At 38.7% G+C, this 17,194-nt stretch overlaps 1 protein-coding gene across 4 annotated transcripts in view; it reads right to left on the bottom strand.

The window, feature by feature from the left end:
- Positions 1-17,194, bottom strand: part of CACNA1D (calcium voltage-gated channel subunit alpha1 D) — a 253,198-nt gene that overhangs the window by 34,313 nt on the left and 201,691 nt on the right. For all 4 annotated transcript variants that reach the window (XM_081938854.1, XM_081938852.1, XM_081938855.1 and 1 more), the window contains 6 exons: positions 16,775-16,934; positions 13,440-13,567; positions 13,221-13,317; positions 10,557-10,659; positions 8,928-9,029; positions 2,927-3,057 (listed from right to left, as the gene is read on the bottom strand). In XM_081938854.1, coding sequence (XP_081794980.1) covers positions 2,927-3,057; positions 8,928-9,029; positions 10,557-10,659; positions 13,221-13,317; positions 13,440-13,567; positions 16,775-16,934 — 721 coding nt within the window. The remainder of the gene's footprint in view (positions 1-2,926; positions 3,058-8,927; positions 9,030-10,556; positions 10,660-13,220; positions 13,318-13,439; positions 13,568-16,774; positions 16,935-17,194) is intronic.

The following is a 17,194-nucleotide window of genomic DNA, read 5'->3' as shown; positions in this document are numbered from 1 at the left end:
CCTTCAGCATCTTTTTAAGAAAAAAAAGTTAAACTTTCGGACTTTTGCCAGAGGTGCGGCTAGAGGGAGGGGGATTTCCCCCCCTCCCTTGGACAAGCGGCTTGAGAAAATTTTGCTTTCGCCCTCAGGGGAAGGAGGAGGGGGGAGAGCCAACTAATGATGCCTCACCCTTATAAAAGTGACTTTCATCGGACTTAGCTCCAGAATCTATGGGTGAACTGAGAACTTTTTGAATTTTTAAAACTTTATTATGCCTCTGAGCCCAAAGCTGGCAGGGCAAGATGGCACACTTCCGTTGTCTTCATGAACTGTGAAACCTGACTCCACCTCTAAAATTCAGGCTTCCGGTCTTTGTCTCCGAGCCACCCAGAGGAATCTTTTGTGGATTGTTCTTCTTTGAACTCTTTGGGGAAAAAAACTTTCATCTACTGCTAGACTGACTAAAGAAATCCCCATCTGTTTGGATCCTCTGCCTTCTGGATTCGCCTGCCTGCTCTACTTCTCCAGCTGCCCAGTCTCTATTTTGACAGACTTCCTTGCTTTAAAAACCATGCCTCCAAAAAGACCACCTCCTGGAAAGCCTGGATTTGCTACTTCTGCCCCAACGTCTGCAACGTCTAGCCCAGCTACACAGTCAAAGATAACAGAACTGATGCAACCCAAGACTACAGAGATAGACTTTCAACAAATGCTTCAACAAATTCTACAGGGCCAGGAGGAAATTAAGAAACAGTTAAGGGAAATGAAAGATGAAATTAAACAGAACCAAGCCCAAATCTTTAAGAACTCACAGAGACTGGACCTTGTGGAGGGTGGGGTGGCGGAGGCGAGGGGGGGGGGTAGAGGCTTTACAGAAGGGGAACAAAGAACTTGACATCCAACAAATGAAAATAGAGTTTGAGAGAATGTCCTTTTATCTTAGATTCCAAAATGTAATAGAAGCAGATGGGGAAAACATAAGGGACATTATGACTAATATTTTAGCTGAATACATACACAAAGATAAACAACAGATGGATTGGGAGATAGACCTAGCTTATAGAGTGAATTCAGCATATGCCAGAACACATAATGTACCCAGAGAGGTTCACATTAAATTTCTTAGGAAAACCACAAGAGATGAAATACTGGGTGTGCAAAGGGGGCAAACATTGACATACTGTGATAGGGAGATAACCATTCTAAAGCAGATTCCCAAAAAAATTAGGGAAAAAAGGAAAAATTATTCGCAATTGGCGAATAAATTATACCAGAAGGGGGTGTGGTTTAGATGGTTGATGCCTGAAGGTATGCTAATATTCTGGGAGGAGACAAGAATCAGAATTAATACACCCATAGAGGCACAGGCCTTTATGGAAAAAAACAAAGCCAACCTAGAAAAAACAGAAGATACTACAACGGTCATACAGGACACGGGAGGGGCCGGAGCTCTGCCAGCGGGGGGTGAAGGGGCAACACCAAGAAAACTCAGATCACAAAAATAAATAAGGAAATCACAATGTTATAAACAGACCGAAAGTAAATATGAATTTATAACTAGACTATATATTATAATTATATAAATTGATTGAAAATTATTTTTTCTAGAATTAAGATGCTGACTTTTTATGATTATGTATTAAGATTTGATATTTTGATGTAACCTAGGAGTTTGGAGGGAGGGGGCGTCTGCCACATTTGCAACTGCCAAAATTTGTAATTCCACCTACCCCTTTTCCACATAAATGTTTTTAAAAAAACCAATAAAACTTTTTGAAAAAAAAAAAAAAAAACTTCAACCATAAAGTTTTCCCTCACACCAATTCTGCATTTGCTTTTGAGACCACAAAACTGAAGAGTTGCATGTAGTCTGCAGTTCACATACCTATGGCACTCATAGATGTTATCTGTATTCTTACAAACAGTTTTGCCTTATCCTTATATCTTTAGCTGCTGGATGGGCCGGTAATATCATACTTCATCCCTGACAATGAACTAGTATCTGCCATCTTCTTTAAGGATAGCAGGCTACCTTATGAACTTCCGGGAAAGCTTCCTAACACAATCTGATATTTCACTGTTGCCTCTCAGGATTTGCTTCCTGAGGAGGTGTCCTCATTTTGCCCAAGGGTAGGGCCATCTCTACTTCTAGCAGACCCTGAATCAAAGCTTTACCTCCTTTGTCAAACAATGCTTCTTAAGGAGCTCTCTTTATGTCTTTATCTTTCAGCAAATGGGAATGGGATATGTGCAGGCCAGCTTTTTCCACTGGATGATCATGCCCATAAGCTTCACACATTGGTGGAAAGATATACAGAAAAGCCCTTGCTCAGATTTATTAATGCTTCTATACAACCATACTCATCTTAGAACATGCAGCGCTATGTCCATGTTGATTTAATTAATGGGATGCTTTCTCCAACATCATATAGTGAAGCTATTATGTTGCTGTTTAGGAATGAGTGCAGATGAAAATAATGAAAATAAGAAGTGTGGTAATTCCATGTACATTCACAGTATTCGGAGGTGTCTCTTTTCCCTCAAGGGACATTTTCAAGCTTCTTTATTCCTATTGTCAATGCAGATTTCTGGATCTTCTGAGATCTTCACGTATGCAGAAGAGAGTTCATATAGAAAGGTTACTTACTGTACACACCACTTAAATTCACGTGGAACCTGACTCTCATACATGATGTTGTGGAGATTGGCATCTTAAAAACGTAACACCTACCTTCATCCTATCTGCTGCGGCTTCTTTAAAATATTCTTCACTTACCTTTCAACCCACAGCAAAAACAAGATTACTCCTCTTAATGTTGAAGGGCCCCGGGTATCATTACAAAGAACAGTCCTTGTAGCATTGCTGATTGCCTCTACAGCTATTTTACCTGTGGTTATTAATAAACTTGCAAGATGGTTAGTTAAAGTGTAGGAAAAACAAAGTCACCTGTAATGCAACGGTGGTGTTCTTTGCAGGGTATTTTCCCACCAGTCCTTGTTCTTTCCGTTTCTTGAATTTCCTAAAGTAGTCCTGTATCAGAAAGGTGGCATAGAACTTCCCCACGGTTACCTCATCATCTAAATGAACAGACCAGAGAGATATCTCCCACCTCAGCGCATTTCATTAAAAGCCAATATATACACTATCCAAGTGAGGAAAAAAATGTGATCGGTGCTCTGTGCATTAGGGGTTCTGGCTTATAACAAGGCAACCTGAATCTAGCATAAAGCAATGTTTAACAGGCAAACTAGGCTAAGCAGTTAGAAGCAGGTAAGTGAATTATGTCTTATGAAAGGAAAATAAATTATTTTATTAGAATTCAAAGAGGAAGCAGTTCTTTTAAGAGGCTGATAGTTTCATCGACCCGAAATACTTTCATCCATTTGAACCAAATTGCTTAAGATATAAGAGCATCCTGGGAAATTCTCAGGTTTATTTGGACTCAGTCCTTTTAAAGGAGGGATGTGCAACTTTTTAGGCAAGAGCTGCATGTTGGAGATGGTAAAATCTAAATTTAATTAAGAAACTAAACTGACAATTTCCCCTCCATGACAAAAAAAAAATTGTAATTTCACTATCACAATTTTATGGGAGCTTCACGTAGCTTTGACATTATTGATAAATTTGTTATTTATAACAAATTCAAAATGTCCAGTTATTGTTATTCACCTAACTTCCTAAACTATTGAGTTGCTATGTAGGTTTTCTCTGAGTGGCAATATTCAGCCAATTATAATTCATATAAAATAAAGTGACAGGTATCAGAAATCAGGCTTTGGAGCAAATGCTACTATTTTAAATTTATGTCCTTACACGGGAAGTTTTGCTTCATGGGGTCTTTAGGAAGATTTTATTATGGAATACGAAAGAATTTTGTCCGATGTTAGTTTCCAATAACTGGATATGTTGAATAGTATTATGACTATTAAAAGATATTACTCATGAGTGATCATTTCAAGAACAAGTTAACTTCTACGCTTGGCTCATAGTGAGATTCTCATTGCTCTACTCTTATTCTACTCACTGACAGATTCCAGATCTCCTCTGGATGGCCTTTCACACTTTGGTGGTAATTTGAAGGAACAAAAGGGGCAGTTTTTTTTACTAGTGTTATAATCAAATCAGTGGTGGGTTGCAAATCCCGTTCCAACCGATATAGTTGGAGCGGGGTTGGCGGCATCCTCATGGACGCGTTCAGCGCACATGCACATGTGAGTAGTGCACGCATGCATTCAAGCGCCTCCGTGACGCTCCGTGATGTTCCAGCTGCTCCCCGGAGCGTTGCACAGGTGCTGTACGTGCCATTTAGCTGTGCGGAAGTGCAGAAGCCTTTAAACTCCAGTAAGGAGCTTTGGCGGGCGGGTGGGCCCTCCAGAGCACCGTACCGGAATAGTATCTGGTGCTCCGGGTTGGCTCCGGTACACCTGTACCAGGGTGTACCGTCTGCAACCTACTACTGAATCAAATATATTGTTTTGCTACCATATCTGATTCTGATTTCAGAAAAGAGATTTTTTTTAAAAAAAAAAATTCATCCATGTTACTTTTTACATCATTGCAAGATGGTATTAAATGCCTTCCCGAAATAATGTTATTATTCTGGTTAGATTAACAGTACTACCTATAGAGCAGGCCCATATTTGGTAATATATTTTATATTGTGCTCCATTAGAAGAGTTAGACGGACAAAATTTAAGATTTAAAGTTGCTTGGTTGGGAGTCCAGTCTGTTCCATGCTGTCTCTTAAATAGCATTACGGAGCCTGATCTTATCATGTGACAAAATGTCTTTTGAAAAGATCCTCATCAACCTCCATTTGTGACAATGGAAGCTTAGATGTCCTAGCAATTCAAAGTCAGGTAATTTTAGTCTTTAAATTATCATGCTTATTTAACTTTATTTGAAAAGGATGAGAGCACCTAATGTGTAATCTACCTTGGAAACTATTTTCTTAAAATGAATCTCATTGAGACTACACTGAATTAACTTCTCCTTTGAACCACTAAAATGCCCACGGAATAGTTGCGCTGACTGTTCCCCTGTCCGTATAAACAGAATACTTCAGAATTTAGTACAGTAGAAAATCATGCAATACTGACATGCATTTTGAGCCTACACACAAAGGAATTCATAGAATGATAAGAATTTGGTTTTTTGATTAGTCCAACTGCCTGTATGTTCTGTCCTGCTCGGTAATGCCTATATTAATCTAATATGTTGAAGGAGACACCAACTGACAAAGTACACACCTTAAGGACTACCTCTGAATAAAAGATGGTGCTAAAACCTGGATGTCATAAAAGTAAAAAAGAAATGAAATCTGCACACAGATCTGATATTGGTAATGGTTAAGATACCAGGTGTGAGGCCTGGAAGCTATCTTTTACACCTTTTGGGCCTTGAGGCCTGCCACATTTTCTACTGTGGGAAAATGAGAGGGGGGATTATATGGCGTATGGGAGATAGATAGTCTAAATAACATTTCTTTCTCAGAAAGTCAAGGATATCTTGCCCTGCACCTGGAGTGGTGTGACTGGGAGGCATCTCCAGTTGGATTGGATCCTGATTGGATCATGTGATGGACATGTGGGTGCTGGGCAGGGACTTAAACTTTCACTTGGGTGAGGAAAACCTGGAAGTTTTCAGATTTGGGTTTTCCCAGATGTGCCAATATTATATCTCCAATAAAATGGAACTTTGAGGAAACCCTAGCTTCAAGTTACTTGGAACCCTGACATTAACCCAAATCTGATTCCAGTTAGAAAGCAGGAGACAGTGAATTTAAGTCCCACCTGAGCCATGAAAGTGAATTTGGGCCAGTCATTCTATCTCAGCCCAATCCACCTGACAGAGTTGCTCTTGTGGGGAAAATAGTAAGAAAGCATGTTGGTTATGTTTGCTGCTTTGAGTTACTTGTAAAAACAATAAAGGCGAGATACAAATAAAAATATTTATTAAGATAATTATGAGCTTATGACAAAGCTTCTTTTCAAAAAGTTCTATAACTATTAATTTTAATATGAGAATGCTATTTAAAATGGATTTCAGAGGACTAAGAAATAAAGTAAATGGGACAAAATACTTTGTACACTATAATAGACAAACATGCCTTAAGCTGACCTATTAGAATATACAAATGTTTTTTTCTGATGTATAAGCATGTTTGAAAGTGGATATTCACAAATCCATATTCCCACATTCACCTGCCTTTGCTTGCAATTTCTTGCTTGTAGTAGAACAGCAGAATATGCAAAGGGGAGAGATGTAGAGCACATATCACAGACCAAACATGGACCCTTTCTTAATATCTTAATTTGGGCACAGTATACATTGCTAGGTATGTGAAGGGGAACAGCTAGGAAGAAGTGGGTGTAGAAACAAATATTAGAAGGGAATGAATTTCAACAAAACAAGTATGGAAGAAAAAAGAGAATACTAGATAGGTGTCTGTGCTTGGAAAAGAGTTAAAAATAGGGGCATTAAAAGAAACCTTTGAATAAAACAGACTAATGACTTCTAGGGGGGTTTTCTTCCTATTATCGTTCATTTTGAACTACATTTTTTGCAATGTAACTTGTCACATGATATGCAAATCACTTTTAGTTTCTTTCGAGGTATTAATTAATTAAGAAAATTAGTGGATTTAATGCTAATAGTATCTAAAAATATATAATACCTTCTTATATTAGTAGTTCTTATTCCATAACCCTGCTTATTATTGAGAGATGGTGAAATGACTGTAACATTTAGTCTGTTTAGTCTTGTCTGAGAGTGGTAATGCATATTGAAACTAATGAAATAATGTGACCTAACTTAACATAAATTAAAAACTTTGGTTTATCCAATACATGTCCTTAATTCATCTATTTTCATTCTAAGCCATTGGTCTGATCTGAAATATAAACCAGTATATTTCAAATATAAACCAATTCACAAAGTTTTCTTCAAATTAGGATGTTGCTTAAACTGAAGCTATATAATCCTGAACTTATTTCAGACTCGTGAGAATCTGCAGGCTTCCTTTCCTATAGGTTTGTTTTTATTTCTTATTCCCAGATTATTATGACGTCCTTTCCTTTTTCATGTTGCCTATACTCTGTAAAGATTTCTCTGTGCTGGTGAATTAGTGTTGCACCAAAATTTGGCAGTCTTCTCTTTCCTGCATTTTAATGACAACTTTTGTGCTTTTGCTTTAGGCAGGTTCGGTCACTCATCCTGTCACAATACATTGATATCATTTTGTACACGGTGAGGCAATTGTGCTGAACTCTCCAACTCCATTTAAAAGAAGGCCTGCATTGTGTGTTAGGTCTGAATCACATACTCAGTAAAAGGCTCTTCATGCTCAGTTTAGACAGCCATGGCTTGCTATTCTGAAGCATGCCTCCGTATTTCAATAAAAAGAGGGGAATAAAGCTGGCCAGAGGCAACACTGATTCCATGCCACCACCCTAAAACAGAATTGCTTCAGAATATTCTGAAAAGACTGATAGTTGAAAGGAATAGAAGCTGCAGAAAAAGCTCAAGCACATTGTTACAACAAAAGCAAACTCATCTAGGCCATGCAAGAAATCAGCTGTGGGGCTAGAAAAAAGCAGAAGGGGGCACAGAAATGTCATTTTAAATGTGCAGTATCTGTTCTCTGGACAGTTGGCATTGCTTGGCATTGTCCCATCCCACCCTGAATCTGAGTTGTCAGTTGCCAGGGGCTTCTTCTGGGCTGGCTGAAAAGTAGGACAGCTAAACATGCTCTTTCTCTTTGTCTCTCTCTCTCTCTCTGTCTCCTAAAATACTAAGGAGGTCATCTTTGGAGGGAGGACAGAATTTAGTACCTTCAGCAGTAAGTCATTTTTAAAAACCTAAACCAGAGTGAGCTTGAAGGGTGCAATAATACTAAAGACTGGACTTTCTTTAGTATTCCAACACTGGAAGTCTTTAAGAAGATGTTGGATAGCCATTTGTCTGAAACGGTATAGGGTTTCCTGCCTAGGCAGGGGGTTGGACTAGAAGACCTCCAAGGTCCCTTCCAACTCTACTATTGTATATTGTATATATAAAAAAGAAGAAGAAGCAGTGCTGTATTAATCATTAAGCAGACTAAGCACATACTTAGGGCACCAGGCCCAAAGGGGGCACCACAAAGTTGAGAAAGAAAAAAAAAGCCAATGAAGATTTGTATAATATGTACAAAGAAAGGGGGCACCAAGATTTGTCAGTGCTTAGGGCACCAGTGAGCCTTAATCCGCCACTGTAAAGAAGTACAGTAAAATATAAACATTTTAGAAGATGAACCCCAATAGCTGGGTCTCTTGGATGTCTGACAGCAGCCTCAGATGTTTTCTAACTGTACAAGAGATCCTGCACTTTTAAAATGAAAACAGCAAATCAGAACATCACCCAAAGTCAACACTTTATCACTGTATCTATCAACAAGAATATAACCATCCATATATAGTTAATAAGCATATTTGCATTTAACTTAGATGCATAATATCATTTAAATCAATTATAACTTTCTTAGTTACATAGTTCTAGCTAATATACTAACATTAGCGGATTGTTTACTCTGTGTTTCTTAATAAAATTACTTACTCTTGATTAAATATTTTCTTAAATTTTAGAAAAAAATTAGCTTACATAATCATTTTGTGTTGAAGGAAAATAAATGAAAGAATGGCTCACAAATTTTAGACTAAATTCCAAATTTAAATGTGTTAGTGAAGATAATAAAGGCTTCTTATTATTTTGAAGCCTATAAATTGAAAGGTTTATGTAAGGTTGAAGTTTAAATTCTTTATTTCAGAATGCTATGTTATGTGTTTTACTGTAAATTGGTATCTAAAACTTTACTATCTTGTCGCTCGGTTAATATTAATGCATTCCGTTATAGTATTTTTCTGTGTTTTGTATTTAAAATGTAGAAGCTATAGGAAATCGTGTTACTAACCACCAGCAGGAGGAACAACTTGGTCCAGGAGCTTCATACTAGTTTTCTTCCAGATTTTCTTTATGACTGCCCTGAGTTCTTCATTTGCTTGCTCTAAATTTCCTGAGGAGAGTGAGAAGGAAGGAAGGAAGGAAGGAAGGAAGGAAGGAAGGAAGGAAGGAAGGAAGGAAGGAAGGAAGGAAGGAAGACAAATATTAATATATAACTAAAGAGCAAAATGTCAATCTCTCTGCACATGGTTTGTATCTCTACAGATAAGCCAAAATTAAATGAAGTTTCCACAAAAGGTCAACAGCTTTGATACTAGCTTAGTTTGCTTTTGTTTTGGGACAACACCACATAGTCAAATATGACTCTTCTAGATTCAAAAGACACAGATTCAAGAGAAGGTCACTTCCAGTAGATTTGTGATGTTCTCCTCCCACAGCAAGACTGGCCGATTGGATTAACAGATTTTGAAGTGGTTCCTGTCTGACTTGGACTGTTTCAGGAACACCCCCACATTGCTCTGTTTTTGTGGCAAGGGAAGAGAATGACTAGAGAAACAAACACAGTGGCCACCGGGATACATTTGAGAAGCTCACAAGCCTGAATTGGAGGGTGATAGCTGGAGGGTGACAGCGGGAGGCTGATTTCACAGATCCTTCAGCAATCAGCACAGATGAAATACTGGTTAGAATCCAGAAGGAAATTGACAGACACCAACATTAGTGACAGCCATTTCAACGAACAAGTAACATAAACAAGGAAGACTTTATATGAAATGCCATCATTGTCAAACAGATTTATATCTTTAAAATATAGAGTAGTTCAAAAAGTCATCTGATGTATTGGACATATGCAAAATTTTATCTCCTGATAGTAAATTCCCTGGATGTACTGAAGCAGCTGTCAAAAGGAAGACAATGGTTATGAATAATTGGTCCCCTGGTCTGTAGATACCAAATTGAAGCAAATGTGCAAAATAAAGAAGCTACTGATACTGATGAAATTCATATTTGATAAAACATACTTTCTGATTGCATGTATATGCAATTTTTTGAAGGCTAGAGATTTTGAGAAATCAAGACCAGTGTACATACCAAGTTCAAAGTGCAACTGATTCCCACCAGCTATCCTATTTTTCGGTAAAGGAAACTATTGTCCCACAAAATACTGAGATTTTGTGCTACAAACATAATTACAATACTTTTACAGAGAACCATAAATTGCAATCTAAAGTTGCTTTTTTTCCAGAGACAACTATATCTTATGGTTTTTCTTTGAAGATGTTTTGCTTCTCATTCGGGAAGCTTCTTCAGCTCTGACTGGATAGTGGGGAATGTAAGGATTTCTATTCCTTGCAGACAGCTGGTCATTTGAAGTTTATATTAGTAACAGCTGAAGAAGCTCCTTGGATGGGAAGTGAAACGTCTTCAAAGAAAAACCAGAAAGTCCAGTTGCCTCTTGAAAAAAAAAGCACCTTTGGGACAACCATGACCTGGATGGCTGAGAATCTCCATAGACATACATGCAACCTTTTACATTTACAAAATCTCCAGGGTGGCCACCACATATACCAAAGATCAGTACTAATTATTTGATAAGGAGAAATAAAGAATGATTAAAATGTTTATTGTAGGCTCCTACCTTCAGTTTTGATCTTCAAGGCTGTTCTTACTAAAGCAAATAGGGTAGCATTAAACATAACTGTTCCATCACTGTTTAGGGGCATGTTCATGGCTACCAACCTCTGCAGATGTTTAAAAAACAAATAGACACAAAGAAGGTTCAGTATGTGTTTAGCAGATGTTTAAAGTGTATGCCCAGGAAATTAATCTAAAAATGCAAAGGATGACATATCATAGTCAACTAGTTATTATTATTCATAGTTGTCATTAGCTGAATGCTATAGGGATATCTTACAAAAATAGAGGGAATTCTGCCTGACACGAGAGTTCCATAAGCGTGTTTTATAATTAACGCATAAAACAATTCATACCAAACACACTTTATACATTAAGATAAGAAGATAAATATTTGTTATAATTACTAAAAGTTTCATTTCTTTTTATTTGATAGCTTCATAGTTGTTTAGTGCTCTCATAAAATCAGTGGGAAATATTTACAGTGGCAGGAAGAATCAAAAGTAATTTCTGTGGATTACGATTCTAGATATCTTTTAAATTTCCATTGTTCTGAAATAAGCCATGTGGTTTATTTTTTTTAAATTTAAAATTAAATTTAACTATAAGTATTTTATTTACCAAAGAAAATAAGATGATCCTTTCCATCATGCTCTCCTCATGGGTAATTTAAAGGCATTTGCTAATCTAAATTAGTAGTTTCATGCTATGATTTACTTGCTTACTACTTCCTTAGTATAAATGTTAAGGCATTACCGTGGTGGTGCACGGTTAGAGAGCAGTATTGCAGGCTACTTTTGCTGACTGCCACTGACTGCAATTTGGCAGTTCAAATCTTACCAGGCTCAAAGTTGACTCAATCTTCCATCCTTCTGAGCAGTGGTGGGTTCCTGCTGGATCGCACCGGATCGCACGCGCTCCCTTTCAGCGCTCCACCTGGCTTGCGCGCTCCCTTTCAGCGCTCCACCTGGCTTGCGCGCTCCCTTTCAGCGCTCCACCTGGCTCTCGCGCTCCCTTCCGGCGCTGAAACCGGAAGTACAGTCTTGCCCCGCCCCTGGCGAAGCAACGACGCCTGCCTGCGCTCCACCAGCTCGGCTGGGAACGGAGATGTTTCCTCAGCGGAGCGGAGCGGAGCTCCGCTGAGGAAACATCTCCGTTCCCAGCCGAGCTGGTGGAGCGCAGACAGGCGTCGTTGCTTCGCCAGGGCCGGGCAAAACTGTACTTCCGGTTTCAGCGCCGGAAGGGAGCGCGAGAGCCAGGTGGAGCGCTGAAAGGGAGCGCGCAAGCCAGGTGGAGCGCTGAAAGGGAGCGCGCAAGCCAGGTGGAGCGCTGAAAGGGAGCGCGCAAGCCAGGTGGAGCGCTGAAAGGGAGCGCGCGCGATCCGGTGCGATCCGGGAGGAACCCACCACTGCTTCTGAGGTAGATAAAATGAGGACCCAGGTTGTTGGGGGCAATAGGCTGACTCTGTAAACCACTTAGAGAGGACTGTAAAAGCACTATGAAGCGGTATATAAGTCTAAATGCTATTGCTATTTCCACAACTTGGTGATCTGTTGAAGATAGGATGGTGTTTGTGTATACAACTTCAGTATAAACCTGAAACGTCCACACAACCAGAAGCTACTGTGCTTTTCCTGCTTATATTTTATGTTGATAGGCAACCATTTTTGATTGAAGTACCTCAGCTGGCCTTTGAGTCCTAATTGGAAGTTACATGAGTCATATGAGCTAGTAATCTCAGGGGCAAAATCCATGTCATATATTTTTTTTTAAAACTAAGAACCATCAATAATATTGCTTTATTTAGGGGGAGCTTTCTTTACCTCCTTTCTTAACTTTACAATAGCAGAGTTGGAAGGGACATTGGAGGTCTTCTAGTCCAACCCCCTGCCTAGGTAGGAAACCCTATACCATTTCAGACAAATGGCTATCCAACATCTTCTTAAAGACTTCCAGGTTTGGGGCATTCACAACTTCTGGAGGCAAGCTGTTCCACTGATTAATTGTTCTAACTGTCTGGAAATTTCTCCTGAGTTCTAAGTTGCTTCTCTCCTTGATTAGTTTCCACCCATTGCTTCTTGTTCTACCCTCAGGTGCCTTGGAGAATAGTTTGACTCCCTCTTCTTTGTGGCAACCCCTGAGATATTGGAACACTGCTATCATGTCTCCCCTAGTCCTTCTTTTCATTAAACTAGGCATACCCAGTTCCTGCAACTGTTCTTCATATGTTTTAGCCTCCAGTCCCCTAATCATCTTTATTGTTCTTCTTTGCACTCTTTCTAGAGTCTCCACATCTTTTCTACATCGTGGTGACCAAAACTGAATGCAGTATTCCAAGTGTGGCCTTAACAAGGCCTTATAAAGTGGCATTAACACTTCACGTGATCTTGATTCTATCCCTCTTAACTGTGAACAGGCAGTTAATAAAAATCTTGACTATTGAATGAATTCTTCAAAGCTTCCTTTTACTACCAGTCAAATACTACTCCATATCAATGAATCAAAACAAAGGAAAGAAAGCATTATTTTTGTAATAATATCTAACAGAACCTAGGGAAAAAGCTAATAATTAACACTGGAGAGTTGGGTGCAATGAATATACAGGTATCTCTTCTCTAGAAAAGTGCATTACGTAGAGGTTTTCAAAGATTCAATGACCTCGGCCTACCTTGCAGGCTACTCGGTGAGGACATAACTTCCCAAAACCAAGGGGAGGCTGGATACGTCGCAATAAAGTAACAACATCAAGGTGTTTTATTCTCCCTCTATTAAAAAAAAGATTTTTAAAAAAAGGTTAAATAGCTCCATTGACTTAAATTAGGCATCGTTTTGTTTTGTTTTTCACCTCCTTTGATGGGGATGTATTGTAGTCATGAGTGGAACTTACTTTGCTTCAGGATCATATTCTGACCATATTCTTTTGAATTCGTCCAGATGATGTGGACCAAGGATAGACCAATCACGTGTCAGATAATCGAAGTTGTCCATGATGACAGCCACAAAAAGATTGATAATCTTAAAAATAATAGAAGTCAATATTACCATATGGCTCAGGTAGCAATCAGAAAGGACACTTTGAAAGTTTGGTCTATTTATTGAATTAGATTTGGACTCTGAAATAAATATATCTTTTTTGAAAAAGAATTTTGGTGCCTGTTAATCAGTCTTGGGAAAGCCTTTTCTTTTATGTACACCAGGGGTGTCCAAACTTGGGAACTTTAAGACTTGTGGACTTCAACTCCCAGAATTCCCCAGCCAGCCATGCTGGCTGGGGAATTCTGGGAGTTGAAGTCCACAAGTCTTAAAGTTCTCAAGTTTGGACACCCCTGATGTACACCTTCCATTCTTTAGATAGCAAGTGGAAGGGTTATTACAGCAAAGGTTGGACAGATTCCTATAGGTCAGTGATGGCTAACCATTTTTAGATTGCGTGCCAAAAGCGGGGGGAGTGCAGGGGGGTCGTGCATAGGCATGCCACACCCATAATGCTATGCACGCGACCAAGCGCACATGTGTCTGTGACCAGCGCTCCCCTCACTTTTGGCATGCTTTTTTCACCCTCCCCAGGCTCCAGAAGCTTTCTAGGAGCCTGGGAAGGGTGAAAACAGCCCCTTCCCCACGGAGGCCCTCCAGAGGCTTCAGGAGCTTCCCTGGAGCCTCCAGAGGGTGAAAAACAGCCCTACGGGGAACCCAGAAGTTTGGGAATGGTGACTTCTGGTTTGTCCATAGGGCCATTTTTTGCCCTCCGGAGTCTTCAGGAAAGCCTCCTGAAGGCTACTAAAGCCTCCGGGGGGTGAAAAACAGCCTCAAAAGAAGGTCGATGTCAGCTGGCCAGCATGTGCATGTGTGCTGCAACTGACAGGGCAATGTCTTGCGTGCCCTAACAAATGGCTCCGCGTGCCACCTGTGGCACACGTGCCATAGGGTTCGCTATCATGGCTATAGGTGGAAGCTAATCTTAAAAGGGCTTTGGTCCATACCATTTATGACCTTGAAGATTAGAGTTAATGTAAAATATTCTTAAATATACTAAAATGTCAGCTTCCCGTGGAATTGGAAACATTATAGCAACTCCAGTGATTTAAAATGTTAATTGTGGCAAACATTTTATAATAGAAACTGCAACAACAATGAAAGAAAAAAAGTAGACTATTAAAAAAAGAAAATGCTATGTTAACCAGGCCTAATATTACTGAATACATTCATAACAAGGCAAGAAATATGTTCTCATTAATCAGAATGCTATTAGAAGAAAATATTTTAAGGAAAACAATATGTCCCTCAAATACTGGAATACTGCTATCATGTCACCCTTTAGTCCTTCTTTTCTCTAGACTAGCCAAACCCAAATCCTGCAACTGTTCTTCATATGTTTTAGTCTCCAGGGCTTTAATCATCTTAGTTGCTCTTCTCTGCACTTTTTCCAAAGTCTCAACATCTTTCTTGTAATGTGATGACGAAACCTGGATGAAATATTCCAGGTGTGGTCTTAATAAGGCTTTATAAAGTAGTACTAAAATTTACTGTGATTTTGATTTGATGCCTCTGTTTATACAACCAAAGATTATATTAGGTTTTTTCGGCTTCTGCCACATACTGCTGGCTCGTGTTTAAGTGATTGTCTAAGACTCCAATGTCCCTCTCAGTTATAGTTTTTGAGCCAGGTTTTGACTAATCTGTACATGTACCTTTGGTTTTTCCTGCTATGTAAAACCTTGCTTTTCTCCACATTAAATTTCATTTTGTTGGATAGGGCCCATTGTTTACGACTGTCAAGATCTTTTTGGATCCCGAGTTTGTCTTCTGGGATGTTGGCTATTCCTGCCAGCTTAGTGTCATTTGCAAATTTGATGAGTTCTCCTTCTATTCCCTCATCCACGTCATTTATAAAGATATTGAAGAATACTTTATCTAAGATGGAACCTTGTGGTACCCCACTGTTTACTTCTAATGTAGTACCGTTAAGGACTACTCATTAAATGTGGTTTGTCAACTAGTTACAAATCCATTTGGTGGTGATGCTGTTTATCCCACATTTTTCTAATTTACCAAGAAGAAGTTTGTGATCTACTTTGTCGAATGCCACTGTAATCTAGGTATACTACATCCACACAATTTCAATGGTCTACTAATGTAGTCATTTTGTCAAAGAATGAAATAAGATCGGTTTGGCATGACCTGTTTTTAACAAACCCATGCTGGCTTTTAGTTATACGTTTATTTGTTTCTAGATGTTCATAGATCTGGTTTTTTAAATTATCTTTTCCAGTATCTTGCCATGTATTAATGTTAGGCTGATTGATGTTAGGCTGATGTCAGTCAATAGAAGGAGATCAAGTGCTCCATTATGGACTGCTACAAGACTTGATCCTCTCCCCACTACCATGCAAAGCTACTAAGCTAGATCATGTGCTGGCATGAGTTGAAGTTTCAATATGCTGATGGTATCCAATGCAGTTATATCTCCACCATGTAAATGATATGGTAGACTCAGTGTCTGGAGGCTATTTTGGTCCAAAAATGGGATTTCACTAAAACCTATTAAGACAGAATTGGATTTGAGTCCTGAAATAGTTCATATTTGATTCTGGATAAGATGATGCTTCTGCAAATAGAGTTGTCCCACAACTTGGGAGTCCTATTGCACCCATGATTCTTGACTGAATAACAAGAGTAAGCTGTAGGCATGAATGCCTTTTTACAACCATCATTATATTTATTATTTTGCTTCAATTGTGATCTTTTCTAGATCAAGAGGCTTTCCTCTTAGTCACTCATACACTTAGCACTCTGTAGATGGATTACTGCAGTGTTCTTTTTGGGACTGTCCCCTCCTTTGGAACACACATCTTACCCTTCAAATATTTATAACTCCCTCTTCTTCCTATATTTTTGGAAAGACATAAAATCCATGCCCTTCAGAAAGCTTTTTGAGGAAAAATAAGAGCATGTTATCTTGAATAGGAATACATTGTACTGATGGATAATAATTGAATTAACTCAAATTTGGTTTTTATCTGATATTAATACTGCAGGCATACAAAGTTTTTGAAAGTGGAGCGCCACATGAGTAACAGCAACAAAGAAAGGAAACAATAAATTAAACTAAATTAAATAAACTAAACATAACATAATATATGCTTTGTGAGTTAATATAATTAATCTTTAGTACATTTGCCTGTTCAAATTTTAGCCATTCAGAAATTTACTTTCTAGACTCACCAAAAAAGCACATAACATATAGAAACTGATGAAATAAATAATAGCAAAATTGCTTCCACATGTGTATTCTTCTCCAGGGTTATAATCGGAGTCTGAATCACAACGTTTTCCTGGCATGCAAGCTAGCATGATGTCTTGCCAAGCCTCTCCTGTAGCACACCTTTAATGTGGAACAAAGGAAGATAAAATAAGACAAGTAACATTGGTTCTTTTTAGCATAACATTACTATTATTGTTCCTAGTAATGGTCCCAGACAATTTGAGTGAGGGCACAGTAAAGAGATATCATGCTATGCTGTTTATTTAAAAATATATTAAATATGTATGTCCTATTCACATTAAAATCTTGAAAGTATAAGTACATTTTTATCAGTATTAATGTACTATGCTGGCGGTTTTTAGTAATTATTCTCAATGGTT

This window comes from Natrix helvetica (assembly GCF_964273705.1).
Source record: "Natrix helvetica genome assembly, chromosome: 1".
NCBI classification, from domain to species: domain Eukaryota; kingdom Metazoa; phylum Chordata; class Lepidosauria; order Squamata; family Natricidae; genus Natrix; species Natrix helvetica.
The sequence above is the reverse complement of the archived record's forward strand: the minus strand, read 5'-3'. Positions and strand labels throughout refer to the sequence as shown.